We start from the raw sequence: 16,328 nt of genomic DNA, 5'->3' as shown, positions 1-16,328 counted from the left end.
GAGTTTTAGTGTTTCCATTCTGTAATATCATCTTTCAAAACTGAAAATATCATTAGTTTCTCTGCTTTTCATTTAAATACCTTGACATCCCTCTGTGTCAATTCAGTGCTTGAATATACTGCCATTGAATGGAATTACTCCTTATTTTACAGATGTTTAAGTTGTCTGTACTTTAGTTTTACAAGATGACTGGGGCAGAAGCAGGTGAATTGAATTGCTCCAAACCAAGCAAAAGACAATAATACTGTCATCCCTCTCAATATTTGCTGTATTTATTGAAGTACCAACTCCTAGACATAATGAGACTCTTCTTTCTTTATTATACTATTTTCTATCCTCCAGGATTATAGAAAAGACCTTGAAAATATGAACCAAATGTAACCTAAAGCTAAGAAAACAAAAAGAAAAAAAAATTACTATTTACTACATGAAAGATTTTCATTAACTCCTGTAAGCATAATATAGGCAAGCTCCTCAGGGAATGTCTCTGTATTTTTCAATCCCAAAAGAAGTGAAATAAATATTATTCACACTCTTCAGTTGTATCAAAATGTCTCCTTAATGACAAGTTAGCCATCTTTTGAAGGGAGACAAACGGTGGGTAGAATTCAGTCCATCAATTTCAGGTAGCTAACAATTATTTTTTGTCAGCCCAGTTTCCATCTAAATAGTTTAATGATATCACTCCATGTTATGTCTTCATTAGGATCTGATCACACTACCAATGAACTGAAGCATCTTATTATCTTTCAGATGCTTCAGCTGCCCTCATTTGAGAGAGAGGGAGACAAAGCACAAACAAGTAAATGGAGATACTTAAATCAAGCACTGCTGCACTGAAATGTGTGGTGCCTGGTACAAAGCAAGTGAGGGAATGCCAATACTCTGCCTAATCTAATAATCTAAATTCTCTATAGCATGCACAGACGACATAGGCTCTACTGAAGGAGACTCTAGCCCCAGTAACTGAGGCATTTCCTTTTCCCCACTGACTACGTACAGAGCTACAGACCATTCAGATGGTGGTGATTCAGTCTGATTAAGTCAGGTATCTGCCTGTTCCACCCAGAATGAAGGGAACAGATAGGAAATGTGTAGCACCTGCATGGACCAAGGGGCAGGGGTGCTAATGCTTGCATTTTGTAAAATAATCTAGTGATGAAAACATTCAGGCTGCAAACAGGAGATTTGATTCCAGTCTCAGCATGGGAAGGTCTGAATTTACATTGCAGGGAGCTAGTCCTGGGCTTTTTTAATATAGAATTTAAACACAGATGTTTAAAATGCAATACAGCTGAATGTAAAAATACATGTGTGTCTATATATATTCTTTTATATATATGTATATAATCTACACCCCTATGCATAAAATAGATATTCTGGAGAGCTAAAATTGAAGTGTTTTTCTCCCCTTCAATCGGCTCTAGATGTCCCTGCTTGAGCAGGGGGGCTGGATCTGGTGACCTCCAGAGGTCCCTTCCAACCTCAGCCATTCTGTGGTTCTATGAATGTGTTTTGAGACAATATTGAAGATCTTTTAATTTCATTGTATTTATTCTCATCTCTGTCTATATACTGACAGAATGCAAAATCCACTCAAAAGTAAACTCATTTTAGATAAAGACAAATGCTTCAGTTACATCAGCAGCAAATAAACACAAAATCAGAGTAATCTTTGTACACCTCAATGTGGCTGTATTAATTTGGTAATTTTGATACTGGGTAGATCATTTAAAAATCCTTGATAAAAATAAAAATTTAATATTCTGACAAACTTTTATTCACCTTTAGAAATTCAGTCTACTTGTATAAATTATGTATAAAGTATGAATCTACTGTAGCCGGGTTTTTTTCTAAAAATGCCTACCTGCTCCATAAACCACTGAGTAAACTACACGCTTTGCTTGCTCTCTATCAGCGTGTTTCACTTGTTCACTTGGAATCCCCTTCCTAAACAAACAAACAAATCATACAATTTCAGTTAAAACTAATTTAAGTTGTTGTCCCCACAGAAAGTGTATTAAAGTCAATAACCATTTAATAACTACATACTTGTAAGATATGAACAGAAGGATGTAAGGGCTTTTGTCTTCAGCCAGGAATGCACAACTTTTTTATAGTGGTGATAGTCCATAGTAAAAGAAACCCTTAATTTTAATCTTCGTCTTCTCCTTTCCTTTTATTTTTAATCAAATTCTTGGCTAGGAAAAGTCCTACTACTATATTAGTAGTTCTTTAGGTTGAAGAGGATTCAATATTGACCCATGAGAAAAATTAAATCTTTCCAGCAACAGCATTACTTCAAGACATGCTAAATAGAGAGACTCAAAGCCTAAGTCTGATCTAAAGCTTATTTAAACAAAGGCTATATCAGGGGTTCACTAATAGGAATATCCAACCTTTTATCAAGAATAATGACTGATAACAGCATGCACTGAATCTCTCCATATGTCTTACAGAGCTCCACAATAGAGATGCTTCATAAAACAGAAGCACTGGCTGTTTCTTAACTAGAGAGTGTAGCTAGTTTACTCCCAGCAGTATGGTCCTTCCTGGTTCCCATTCACTCACCAACAGTCCTATGGAAAGGCTAATGGATTTAGCAATTTGCAAATAAAAAGCTAGGACTCTGCAACTGACAAGTATGTGCCACCTATACTTTTCCTTATCAAAATGAAGCTTCAGAAAGAATGCTGACATTATTGACAATTGAAAACACCAAAGAATATTGATCATTTGGTTTAAATTGAAGTGCATTGGGGAAAATCTTGATCACCTACTCACACTCTGAAAACAAATACCTACACAAATTGTATTTGGAACACAGAGATGAATTCCTATCAGAGATACTTGATGACATAGGCACAATTTGTGAATAAGTCTCCTCATGAGTCTGTTCATAATGATTTGGTTGCATTTTTAAAAGCAAAGTTTGCTATGCTTTCTTATGAAGGTTTTTTGCCATGAAAGATGCTTTGTCATGAATGTTTTGGCTGATGAGCTTTGAGAAAATGGCATATTTCTGTGTATCTTCTTGAAGAAGAGTCTTTCACCATTATTATGATATTCAAACACCTAGAAAATCAGCAGAGCCACAAATTTTTGCTTGCTTGGCTGATACACTGATTTTAGCCAAGCCTATGCACAGTGCTGGTATAATTAGGGTCTCTGAATGATAAACAGGTAGACCTTGAGTGCAATGAGATTTAAGTAAGTCCTTATGGCAGTACAGATTTTTTGAAGAGGAAAAATAAAATTGAATATGATTTCAAACCTTCATTGGGCAAATAGCCTTTGGTTTTGTAGAAGCTCACATTATTCCTTTGAATGCTACTAATTGCTCAAAGATAAAACAGACTTTTCACTGCTCGTTTTAAGGCTGAGAAACACGAAGAACTGGATAATCTATTACATAGTGTTTTCCATCTGTAATGAAGACTATTCCCACTTAAGTCAATTGTTCCAGTAGTTGGAGACACTTATAGTTTGCTGCCTTAGTTATGCCAGGTCAAAAGTTCATGACTCTTTTGAATGAAGTAGGTTGAGATTCCCAAATGTACCTGAATAAGAGGACAAAGTGGCAATTGGAGCTAATAAGTGCAGAATTAGGAAACCAGACATCATTAAGGATTTCCTGAAGCAACCTCTGGCAGAAAGTCTGCAGGAATTTCCTGAAGAACCTGGCATAAAGCTACATATACACTTGAGAAAGCATCTATCCAGAACCAGGAGGGAAAATAGAATCTGATAAGAGAGTATATCTTACCTGAGGACTTTTCTGAGATGAAGAACGCTGAAACTAGGGAAACAATACACAACATAATACTGCTTTCCTAATACTGCATATTTGAACTAGAGGCCTGAAGAAGGCAAGACATAGGAGTACAGCAATAGAGTTGACTTGCAGATTTACTGAAGTCTGGGGCTTGAGGCAACTGAGAGCCAAGGGCTCCCAGTAGGGGGTATGTTAGCTGCTGACTTCTCTGAAAAAGAATGGCTATAATAGAAATTAACACAGTGGGTAAGAAGTCATGGGGATCTGTAGAGGAACATACATACTTATCAGATCATGGTACCGGGGAAGACACAAGGCAAAAGTCTTGCTGGGGGTGACTGGTGATTCTAGAGAAGCTTTAACAGTGAAAGAAGACACTAGAACTTGATTATGTGCACAGCAAGACCCACTGCTAGGTTTTCAAGGATGATTTTGCATTATCCAAGCTTCAACTTGACAGGGCTGACTGAGAAAAACAGAAATAGACTTATTGCTGTAATCATGATAGGCAGTGTCAGGAGGAAGATCCTGTGTTTCCACTGTAAGCGATCACAATAAAACCTTGCCTAACACAGTTATTGGTGCAGCTGTACATGCACCATGTGATCATGGCAATCACAACAGTCACTTAACATTTCCTGATCTTTGGTTAGCCATGAAATACATGAGAAGCAATTAAAATTTCAGAGCTTTATGTCAAATATTTCTTTTAATATAATGGTAAAACCAAAATGGTCAGTCAACACCTAGTGTGTCACAGTGGGAAATGCGAGCACTTGGCAGAGAGGCATTACATCTAGCACTCTATATCTGTAAATTTATGTACCGCATTCAAGACACTGGAATAATAAAGTATAAAATTGCCATATAAATCACAAGTGCTTGAGCAAACACAAGTCATTAATCAAAAGTATTCCTTTTTTTTCTAATAATGAGAACATTTTTTTCTGTTTGTATTGACAATGATTGGTTTCTACCTAGGATACTTGATTCCTTCTGTAATACAGAGTGGCATTCCTGCAGTTTGAGGTGAAGACTATTCCTTTGAATAACAAAATTGGGGTGGGGTGGAGGTACAATTTCTCAGAAGCACAGCAGCCATGTTAGAAATCCGCAGTGGGCCCCCTTCTTCAGCCTGTTTCCTCTACAAACAACTTTATATTTGTGATAATTAATTTGTTTTAATGGGTACTGTGAGAACCTATTTAAAGGTAAAACTTTTATTTTGGCTTTGGACTTATCATGGAATACCATGATATTGAAAAAGAGACATTGTTATCTGCTTACTTGTGTAAGAAATTTTTAAGCTACTATCACTAAGCAAGCTATCTAATGCATGAAAATACTCAGCGCTGAATTGTGGTATGATGTAGCGGCTAGGCCCAGACAGTGACATGGAGGCAGACTTCAGTTCACCCAGTACTGTATGTACATCCGGAAGAACAGGAAGAACATTAATGCAGTGTAATAGAAACTGATGCAGAAAAAAAAGCTCAAAAGAAAGAATTTGCTGCAGGTTTTGTTGTGGAAATAGCACAATTTCTGAAGCCCTACAAAAAATATAAATGCAATTATTAGTTCTAGCATGAAACATATTTTTCCATCTTATGACATACTTCTCATTTCTCTTTCTCAAATACACTATTTGTTCAAGTTCATAATCAATATTACCATCATCTTCAAATTCCTCCTGACTTGCCATCTCCAAATGTGCAATATTTCACCTCCTACATTCCTGTCCTTGCCTGCATACTTGTCTCAGTCTATTTCCACATGCCTGATTTGTTTGTCCTCTACCTTTCTTCATTTAGTTTTTTTTTTCCAAGTACTGTGCTTTATAGTACCTTACTTGATACATGTCTATTAGGTAGAATAAAAAATGGACTTCAGTGCTGGAAGATATGCTCAGGTTAACAGATCTTACAATCCTTGGAAGGAGTTAGCAGAGCTAAACAATTTGGAAAGGTCTGCGAGGACAGCAAAACAACGTACAGCTGAAAACTGTAGAAAAGTTGACAAACATAGTGAGAGTAGAGATATAGAAACTCTTTAAAAAGGTGATTCTACTAAGAACTGGGCTGTATGCCTAAAAGCGAATAGCTGCCTAATTCTTAGAGTGAAAAAAAAGGAGAAAAATTTTCCAGTGAAACAGTGACGAAGGATAACATCAAATTATTTTAAGAAACATACAGTGCAGATATGAAACTTGAAAAACGGGCATATGTAATTTATTACTTTTTCAGAGATATTTTGAATATTTTCTATAATTTCTCCAAAATTCACTGTATGTTTTCATATATTAATAGTGTCTAATGGACATCTCAAGGAGTTTCTGCTAATTAAGCCTTAAGTCTTTAAAACATATTAACACCAAGTTTCTTTATACTCAAGAAAAATATGGCAATCATATCTGTAATTTAAAAAAAGCTTAACTATAAACTAGAATAACACATTTAATACAGAGTAGAGATCTGGATGGATTTGGTTTTAGCCTGTACTGAATATTAAAAGGAAAGAAGTAACGCAAATTTTAGTATACAGAAATGAGCACACACAGCATGAAGTATATGAACACTAAAAAAATCAGAGAGGCTACAGTGCATAAAGTTTGAGCAATGCCAAAATAAAACTTTGAGAACAGGTAGAAATGGAAGGAAATCAGTCTTAAAAGAATGCGATAAGACATTTCAGCATTTCTGGGAAATGTTCTATGGTGACGGAAGTCGTCTGTTTATGTACAGGAAAAGGCAGAACAAACTTCTCAAACACAATATCTGGCAGACATGCATTGCCTTGATCTGCACTACATTCCAGCCAAGCTAAGCTCAGTCATAATAGCCACAAAGCTCTTGGCCGCTCTCCTGCATCTGCCAATTAATCCAAGTCCTAGCTGTGAGTTGTTGATGTGGGAAACGAGATGGAGTGCCATTAAATTCATTTTATACATGGTCATTAATGTCCAATAAATGAGTGAACATATGAGTGAATATGCATTCGTTCATCTGACTGCTTTTACAGCTTTTTTTCATTTCATCAGTGAACTATATAAATCTCTCATTTTTAATCACCTGTTGCTATTTAATAGCAGATGAGGGCTGTGTATTTTCTAAGTTTCTGCCTGGAACTTTGTGTTGGCATATGAAACTGGTACAGACAATTTATGTAATTAGTGACAACTGCAAGCTTTAGAAAAGCTCAGTTTTACAGTGGTATTGCCACTGGATAGATCATGTAGGAGGTAAGTTCTGAAAGCTTACTTTTTCAATCACACTGGCCTTATTATACCTAAAGGCAAGCAGAATATATACCACAACGTATGTGAGCATCCTAAACATACGGAAAAGATTGGCTACACGTAACCTGGTCTGCTCACTGTTAATGCAATGCACAAGAAAAAGCAATGTTTTTGAAAGCTGCTATTCCATGACTAATGGAAAATGCTGACTAGGCTCAGGCATACATTGTCTCAGGCATTTTTACAGTAACACGTGGAAGCAATCTTGGAACAACTTTTGCCTGGTTAATCTCTGTTACAAAATATAGAAAATGAAGAGGTTGGGAAATGGTTTCTCTGAAGCCACTGTCATATCAAAATAGATCACTACTTTTGCCTCACATGTCAATCAAGAGTCAGGCATAAGGTACACACAATTAGCCCATCTAGATATTTTTATCATACACTGTTTTAATGTATAGTTTGATACAGAATGTCCAGTGAAAACCACATCTATAACCACATATATATGCCTTCTATAACTATGAGGCATCTATACAACTATGTTCTAAACAAAAAGTAGCTAGATTGTCTTTCTCATAAGAAGAGCATAAAGACATCAGGACGAAAAATGAAATTTGTCTAGACTGCCCAGAATAGTGGAAATAAAGTTAAGATACTTTTCTAAAAAAAGGAAGCATCCACAAAGACTGAAATGCAGACTAACATCTTGTCAGAAGGGAAACAGCAGGTGAAATAGCTAACAAAGATAGAAAGACAGACCTTTCTGATGTAACCTAAGTATATATAAAGTTTTTTATTTTATTTCTTTATCTATGTCACTTCTAAGCACTTCTAATGCTTGTAATCCCATTTTTACTGTAACCCAGTTTGCATAAGTGAGACATAAGGTTACAGAATAACTCAAAGAAACTCTTCACCCAAGGATATGCACCAATAAATTAATCAATAAACTAGGGCATTGAGATATCGTTAGTAGTACATCAGATTGCTCACACCTCCTCCTTATCTAAAGGGTTATACCACACAGGGTCCCCATTTCACATATATTTATTCCCACCTGGCACTGGGAGAGGCAGAGCTGTCTTCCAGTGGCCACTGCACATGATGGAGAATCTCTGGAATGGATGTCCCATGTAAAGATAGGGGTCACGTACTTAAACACAGAGGGGAAAGGGTCACAACCTCACACTCACAGAGTTTAAATTTATGTTTTATTTAGTTTAGAGGTTTTTATAAAAGCTTTTAGTTGTGTTCAACTTCTTTGAATGAACAAAATACAGCACTGTCAGCTTGATGTCATCCTTCCTATACTACAGGCAGCTCTGCAACATTTTTGTCATTGTGCCTCTTTTCCTCTTTTTGTATGCCACCCTACCAAACTACATTTTAATTTGTTTTATATCTATTTAGCACCAGGAAAAGCTTTATAACCCCTGTAAAACTCTTTTGCAAGACTCCAGAAGGACTTTAGGATTTTAAAAGTCCTTCCAATGGTTAATCATAAAATAATTTATTTTGTCTGAGTAGCCTCTATAGTTCATTGCATGAAGATTTATTTCATTAGTCCTCAACCTTCTTTTAAAGAGCATGATATCTATCTTTCATGTATTTTACAGAAGATAAAAACATATCTTTGCAGCTTGCTCTGTGGTCCAGAAGTCTTCTGTTGCTACATTTTAAAGTAGCAGGAAACCAGATAAAGAAATTGCACAAGGTCATGTCATAAATTATAGCTATCATCAGTAACAATTTGTCGAAAGATTCATTTGGGAGTAAAGTGATCCATTACCTTTATTAAGATATTTACTTGCATGTTGATGTCCCAGATATTGGATACTGAAAAGATAAATTAGATAGCAGTTATTTTCAGTGCTCTTGACAAAAAAGGTCACTTAGAGATTTTTCTTTAAAAATGCACAATTCTGGACATCTGTCAGTTAGAACAGAAAGTCCCTGACATTGATGAAGATGCTTGAAAGAGCACATCCTACCCTGCAACCTTCACCTTTTTCCCTCTTCACGAACAAAAAAAAAGGGCTTTCTTCTCACAGCCATAGTCTCTCTTACATAGTGAATGACACGGACACATGGTATTTATTTCTGAGTCATGTGATTACTGAAGGGTCTTTGGGTCTACGAGCACAGAATAAAAGGAAGTCAGGGTAACTAACTCCCAGCTTCAGGTGCCAATGTGAACATCAACAGTTTAAGGGGTTTATACAAACAGATTAAGGGATCTATACAAATTGGGTGACATAAAAATTGTTCAGGGGCCATCTGTATAAAACAATGTCAGGGACCAAATGTAAATTAATGTTCTTAGAGTTCTTCATTTATCACATGTACTATTCAAGCTTTTCTGTAAGAGGCTTCAAACAGTTAAGAAGGAACAAAAGCCATTTTGGGAGATGATACAGGTAGCTGTAGCAGAGTATCAAATAATTACCCATCTTGGACCTGTTAGAAGTCTCATAACTTTGTAAAAAAAATAAATGGATCTTCAAAGCAGCCTTTAGACAAATAACAGAAAAGTGAAACAGAAGGAAACAGATTCTTAACATATAATCAAAAGATGATGCAACTGCCATCTCAGATATTATGTGGAACAAAACATGGAGCTACAATATTGTTACAACAATGTACGGTTTGCTCAGGAAAAACAAGCAGGGAAGAAGAGAGGAGATGTCACACTATATCAAACTGCACCTACGTTGTTCAGAAAAAAATAAGAAGCCAACTTTTAAATATCTTGACAGGGCAATCAAAATAGGAAGAAATCAGTCATGCTATATATGAGAGTCTTGAACAAATGGGCTCTGCAGAGACAGATAAGATACTTCATATCCCATCTCTTTCAATCTTCACTTAAAGCACCTCTTGCAGCTTAAATTTCTATTATGCCTACGATCACACTGAATTAAAAGCAAAAGTAAAAGTGAAGAATGAATTGCTTTTGCATTCTTGATTTCATCAAGATTTAGCTTGACACTGAAGTTAAAGTTGAGTTAAATGAAATCAACGGAAACATTTTATTAAGCTCTGGAGTGTGCTCATAAAATGTTGCATTTTATCAAAGTCACTCTAGAAGGAGATGACTACTTGGAGCAAGCTTTTCATACACAAGAAAGCCTCTCCTTGAAATTAGCAAAGCCAAATGTTATCAGACACCACAAAACAACTGAGGACTGCCCAACCTCCTCAGAGCTTGCTTTTTCACTAGTTTGTGTGTTAGTTGTGGTGGTGACAATTCCAAAACTTTATTTTTCATTTATTCTAGAATGGTAAGAAAGCATTTAATGTGCAATAATAATAAGCTTCTAACGTGACATAAAATTAAGCTGTCTGGTTAAACTTGTAGTTAACAACCTGGTTTATTTAAAGTTATTGTTTAGCTCTTCTAAAAACAAAAGCCATTATGCTTCCTGAAGACTTTATTCCCTCTACCTTATTATCTGCTAGTCTAAACAAATGTCACAGCTGCACTTCTCCAAGGGACTGTAAACTACAAGGTGAAATTTCCATAAGCCACCATACAGACAGTCGGTCAGAGTGCAAAGCAAGACAAGTGTTAAATTTCATTAATATCAACTATTGCAAGTGAGCTTGCAAAACAGATAGCAACTGCTTTGCTGCAAAAGTAAAACTGTTGAAATATTCCACACCAACACCCATGAGGTGTTGAACTCGGAGCTTAAAATGTTTTAAAACTCTGATTCTGAGAAGGCAAAGTGAACATCCTCCCTTTTGCTAAATTTCAGCATGTACAGGAGTTATTTTTGGGGGGGAGGAATGGGACAAGGGGGTAGAAGGGAGTAAGTGGAGAAAGCAATAACTAATTAAACCACTACATGAATGCCCTTTGAAAAAACATACTGCAATAATTAAACATCACAAGCCAAAACCTACATCTGTCTCCTATAGCTCAACAGAAAAGTTCTAATATATATACAGATATATATATTTAAACCTTCATTTGTGGAAGCAGAGCTACCTAACAAAAGTATTCCAAAGGCAAAACAAAAATTATTACAGTTATCATGCACATTTGTAAATGCCACGATTTTCAAGTGTTTCCTGTCAGAATCTTTTGAGGAGTACCCTTTAGTACAGTTCTTTTATTATGCAAAAATATAACAGTTACTACAATCATTCATTAAGAAACAGACATATTTCACAAGTGATGTTTATTGAGAGGGATGAAAATCTCAATCTAGAATCAGTGCTTTTTGCTTAATGTAAACAAGCCTGATTTAAATAATGATGCTTTTTCAGAACAATGATTTAATCTGTTAGCCTTACAGAAATTTAATAGTAATGGACTTTACCATTAATGACATACCAGGCTAAATACTCCTAGGCCAAAACTAGAGACATAACCTGAGGATGCAATTACAGCTGATATCACAATGTTTTCAAGCAGATGTAAGAGACTGCCTAATCCCAAAGTGAGTATAATGACAGGACAGAAGAGAGAAACAGAAAGGTAATATACAGAGATCTTAGAGCTTGTCTTCCAACCTATTTCGTAACAAACTCTTCTCCAAAACAGCAAAGAAGAACAAAATCAGATAGCACCCTGACACCATTTCCCCACTCCAGACTGTAGTAATTGTGATCCTATCCCCACGTGCTGCACAGCTTGAGAAATAAACCCTTTCACAGAGTCTAAAGAATAATAGAGACTATTGCTTTTCTGCAAGCTATTTTTTTTGCAAATAAGAATTATTAAAGTATAGAATTTGTGTATAAAGTAGGGGATGAGGAATTAGAAACAGAAAAGATGTTAATAATTTATCATGGAACAACTAGGAAACAGTGTGGTTTAGCTGTAGAAAAACAAATGCGATCTCAGGATGCGTCAAGTGAGCTATTTCCAATTACAGGACAATATTAGTACTGCTGTACAATATGCTGGTGAGATTTTATCTGGGGTAGTTAACATAATTTGGTTATCATGTTCAGGAAATACGAATTTGGTAGTGGTAGGCTACCAGAATATTGAATAGAAAAAAAACCAAACAACCCCAACCATGTGAAAAGAGACATTAAGTCAGTATTAAGAAATTAAACCTGCCCATAAATATTGAATAGGCAAAAAGATAAAGCAACCATGTGAAAAGAGACATTAAGTCAGTATTAAGAAATTAAACCTGCCCATAAATATTCGGGGCTAACTGGAAAACATCACCACATAATCCATCCTTCAAAACTCTCTTACCATCCAAACATGGTGCTGCATCCAGCAGCCAGGTGGAAGTAATCCCTGGCCCATGATAATTCAGGAACTGTGCCCAGGAACTGTTTGGTCCAGAGCCACGACCATGACAGGGACCAATTTACCAACCCAGATTTTGAGTGCCAGCAACTAGGAACATCCCTGGTGCTAAATTTATTAGAGTAAAGGTAGCCTCTCAAGTCATTATTTCTTTGTTTCATCCATCATTCTGCTAGCCCAGTTTCATGGCTGTTTCAAAATAAAGTTATGTTTCTGGACCATGATACAAGTATTCCTGAGACTGTGCTCTGGTGCAGAGTTTTTGGAGCTAGCTAAAAAAGCTAGCTTTGGTAACTAAAGCAGTTTAGTGAAACAGTCAGTCAGTGCCACAGAGGCTCATCTTCCTTGCCAAGAAGAAATACAGATTAACAAATATGGAATTCCATGTAGTCATAACTAGCTGCTCCTAACACTAGTTTATTAAGGTATTTTTATGACAAATACCCTAAGAAAGCTTGTCCTGTTCCTTAAAGAATGAGGGTTGAGAACACAGTTGATTGCCTTCCTGAAGCATTTATACAAAGCAAACACTGGGGGGCCAGGAGAGCCAATAAAGCTAATGGACAACATTGGCAAGAATAATTTGGGTATATGAACTCTAGGAATAAATATAAGGTAGAAAGTAAAAGGAGTTTTCTAGCCAGAAGAGGAATGGAGAATTCAACAGCTCTTCAATAGTATTATGTAGGTTAAAACTAGTTCTAAGTTGAGACCCTATCAATGTATGAAAGGGAGTTTACGACATTGTCACCTGCAACAGTTTTATGACCAAAAAGGTCCTCCTAGTCTTATATTCCTGTGTAAGACTAGGCATACTCTTAACCAAGCGTAAAGCACTAACCAGCAGTGTGAGAGATTCTGCTTTATTTTTTTCTGAAAGCTTCTCCTCTGAATGCTTCTCTGTTTCTTAATAACTGCTGTCACCTTGTCAGCACCTTTTCCTACTATAAGGGACCACATTTATTCTCACAGGAATTCAAGCTTATACTATAGTACCTCATAGGTTTAAAAAATTTCTCAAGAACAATCCTAAGAAATCTGCAGTGATGCAGATGCAGGAGCTGCAAGTGGTACAGCCTCACTCACAAGTACTTTACCAAATAAGTTATTATTAAACACCAGATTCATAACAAGTAGTATCTCCACAATTAGATGTTCTGCCACAGAACACCTGCCCCTGAATGTGACTTGATTTGGAAGAGCATGCCTTCTCATTCAAATTGAAATTGTCTCTCTCTCTGAACTGCAGATATTAAACAAATTCTTGATTCCTCACTTTTTATCAGTAATACTCTGAATAAAAAAAGAAATATACAAGATACAAAATGAGAGATATTTTAGATATTGATCAGAATAGAAATGATACATAAACAATGAGACAATGGATAAGTACTAACAATTATTTAGTTAAAAATACTGCAAAAGTTGTTTCCTTAGAATCTATTTCACAAAAGAAAAATAATCAGAAGCCTTTAAAGTAATAAAAAAATGGTAACAGTAGTACAAAACCAGGTAATCCAATGATAATGAAAGAAATGTTACATTAACCCTTAGTGAGACTCCTAGCAGGTAGCACTGAGTTTAGGACCTCCAGATTTACAGCGAATCAATACTGGCTGAGTTACACAGCCAAACTTCAGAGCTGAAAGATCACAACACAGTCATATATTTCTAAATGGAGACTCCAGCAGGGATATTTAGTTACAGTTATTTAAAGGGAGTGCCATATAATACACATGAAAACTTTTCTCCACTCTCTTCAAAGGCAGGGTTCTAGAAGTAACCTTAAGTACTCCATGGTGAAGAGCAGGTATGCTTGTAATTTGTCTTAATACTGCAAAACACAGTTTCACATTCCTGTATGTGCTCAATGGTGTGGAGTGTCTCTTCTTTCATTGCAACTCCAGAAGAAGAGATTTCATTCTTTTGCAATGTATGCAGTGAAATTAATTAACCAAAATGCATTTTAGACTTGACATTAAGCTCATAAAAAGTGGAGAAACAAATCCAAGAGACTACAAGTTCTAATATCTAATTAGAAGTGTATGAAATAGCCTGGGCTACCTAAAAAATCTTTAGATGGAGTTCTAAGAGTCCTAAGCTAGTGTATCTCATTATTTAGACAGTGAACAAAACTGAGAGAACTCTAACCGGGGGAAAGGGAGCTGTGCAACCCTGTAGCTGTATCGTGTAACCATATGTCTGCTAACAGTGACAGGAAGAGAGCAAAAGCTCTTCCTGTCTCCTCGGTAGAAGTCCACCTGGATAAGCATGAGTATTTCATTATTCCTTAATGACCTAACAAACACCCAGGTGATATCTCTTGATTAATAATGACTCTTTCATGAGCTTGTTGATATTTTCATAAAATTAACACAGAAGCACAAATATTCATATCTCTTTAAAAAACATTTAGCTATGGATGTGGTTTTCGCTTCTCAAAAATCTATTTATCTCATTCCTGATTTACTGGCCTTTGCTCTTGCTATTTAAGGGAGTAGGCAGCGTAACTGAATTCAATGTCTGCTATACCATACATTTATATGAAGTAACCTAAAAAAAGACAGCATTTTGCTGAGGATGAATCTTTAATCTATTTGATACAGAGAATGTATTTGAAACAAGGTTGTATAAAACCAGTATGGGCAAGTGTATATATATTTAGTCAGCCTACCACAAAGCATTTGTGCATACTTGACCTTATCTTTTTCAAACAGACCCAGTACGCTATATTTTTGTATAATTCAGCCCATGAGGACTTATTTTGATTTATTTCAGGAATATCCAAAATACTTCTGCTTATTTCCCGTGTTCTTCAGAAGTCAGCAGGATATCAACAGATAGAGCTATTGTCAGGAAGTATCCTGAATTGCCAAGTGGCTGGAAAAACAAGAGTCCCTATTTTGCCATAGTTCCTGCTGTACCAACTGCTAGTGTGCAACAGTTTGGCTCACCTTGCCATTATTAGATGTAATCAGTCCTTGAGTCCCCTGCTTGGCAGGTGGTAAATAAAGAAAATTTCCCCACTTCCTGGAGGAAGACAGTGTGCAAAGAACAAAACAAACCCTTCTGCACTGTGGTCTTTTTATTCAAATATGGCTGAACTTACCTTTAAAAAAGAAAAAAAAATAAAATACTTTTGTCCTTCCAATATGGTAATCCCAAGTAGTTCTGTGTTTCGTTTCTCTCTAGGCTTTTGCTCGAGTAATTTCCAAAATTAGCATGTCTGTCTCTTACCAAAACAGATATTACCATGATCCCACATACACAACAGCTGAGAAAACACAGACTTTTATGTTCAGCACATTTTATAAACAGCCTGCAGTTCCCAAAGTTATTGGAAATCAGGTGCTCAGGTTCCTCTGATTCTGGCAAGGATAGTGTAAGCTAAAGACACTTCCATGTCTTAAAATCGTCAGCCAACCAAACCCACACTACAAAAATGGAAAGGAATGTTTTTTAAAATGATGAGTGGTAAATAATTTATAAATCCCTTGGAATTTCATGATAGCTACACACTTCCTTATTTTAGATATTAACTGCCATTGCTACAAAGGAATAACGAGATATGTCCTCTTGTTGGTCAGCCATTTTTTTTAACTCTCTGAAAGCCACATAGACTCAGGTGAACAATTATTATGTCCAGTACTTACTTGAAGGTAAATTCAGTACCTGGAAGCAGGACATGTATTTATGCTGTTCTCCATCATCACACAAAAGAAGGCACTAACAGCATGAATATGAGTAAGTAGATGACAGATGAAAGAGAAGGGAATATTTTGTGGTTTGGATTTTACAAAACTCAGATCTCAAAGTGAAACAGGAACAACTAGACCACTATCAAATTCTCCAGCCTTCTTTCAAGCATAGCCTTGACTGTAAGCATTGTTCACAGCTGTCACAAATTGTCCTTTCATTGGTATAATCAGAGTAAATATCACCCTTAACAGTATCCACTAATTACCTTGTTACTTTAATTCACCATCAGCAGTTAATGTGTACAGGTTAAATTATAGTTCAGAGGTAGAAATCAATAGTTT

General features: G+C 36.1%; 1 protein-coding gene across 1 annotated transcript in view; it reads right to left on the bottom strand.

Annotated features, from left to right (window-relative positions):
- Positions 1 to 16,328, bottom strand: part of POLN (polymerase (DNA directed) nu) — a 104,349-nt gene that overhangs the window by 32,434 nt on the left and 55,587 nt on the right. The window contains exon 18 of the mRNA XM_010577280.1: positions 1,868 to 1,950. Coding sequence (XP_010575582.1) covers positions 1,868 to 1,950 — 83 coding nt within the window. The remainder of the gene's footprint in view (positions 1 to 1,867; positions 1,951 to 16,328) is intronic.

Source organism: Haliaeetus leucocephalus, unplaced genomic scaffold (assembly GCF_000737465.1).
Source record: "Haliaeetus leucocephalus isolate CR32 unplaced genomic scaffold, Haliaeetus_leucocephalus-4.0 Scaffold51, whole genome shotgun sequence".
NCBI lineage: Eukaryota > Metazoa > Chordata > Aves > Accipitriformes > Accipitridae > Haliaeetus > Haliaeetus leucocephalus.
Note: the sequence above shows the minus strand (reverse complement) of the source record. Positions and strands in the feature narration are given on the sequence as shown.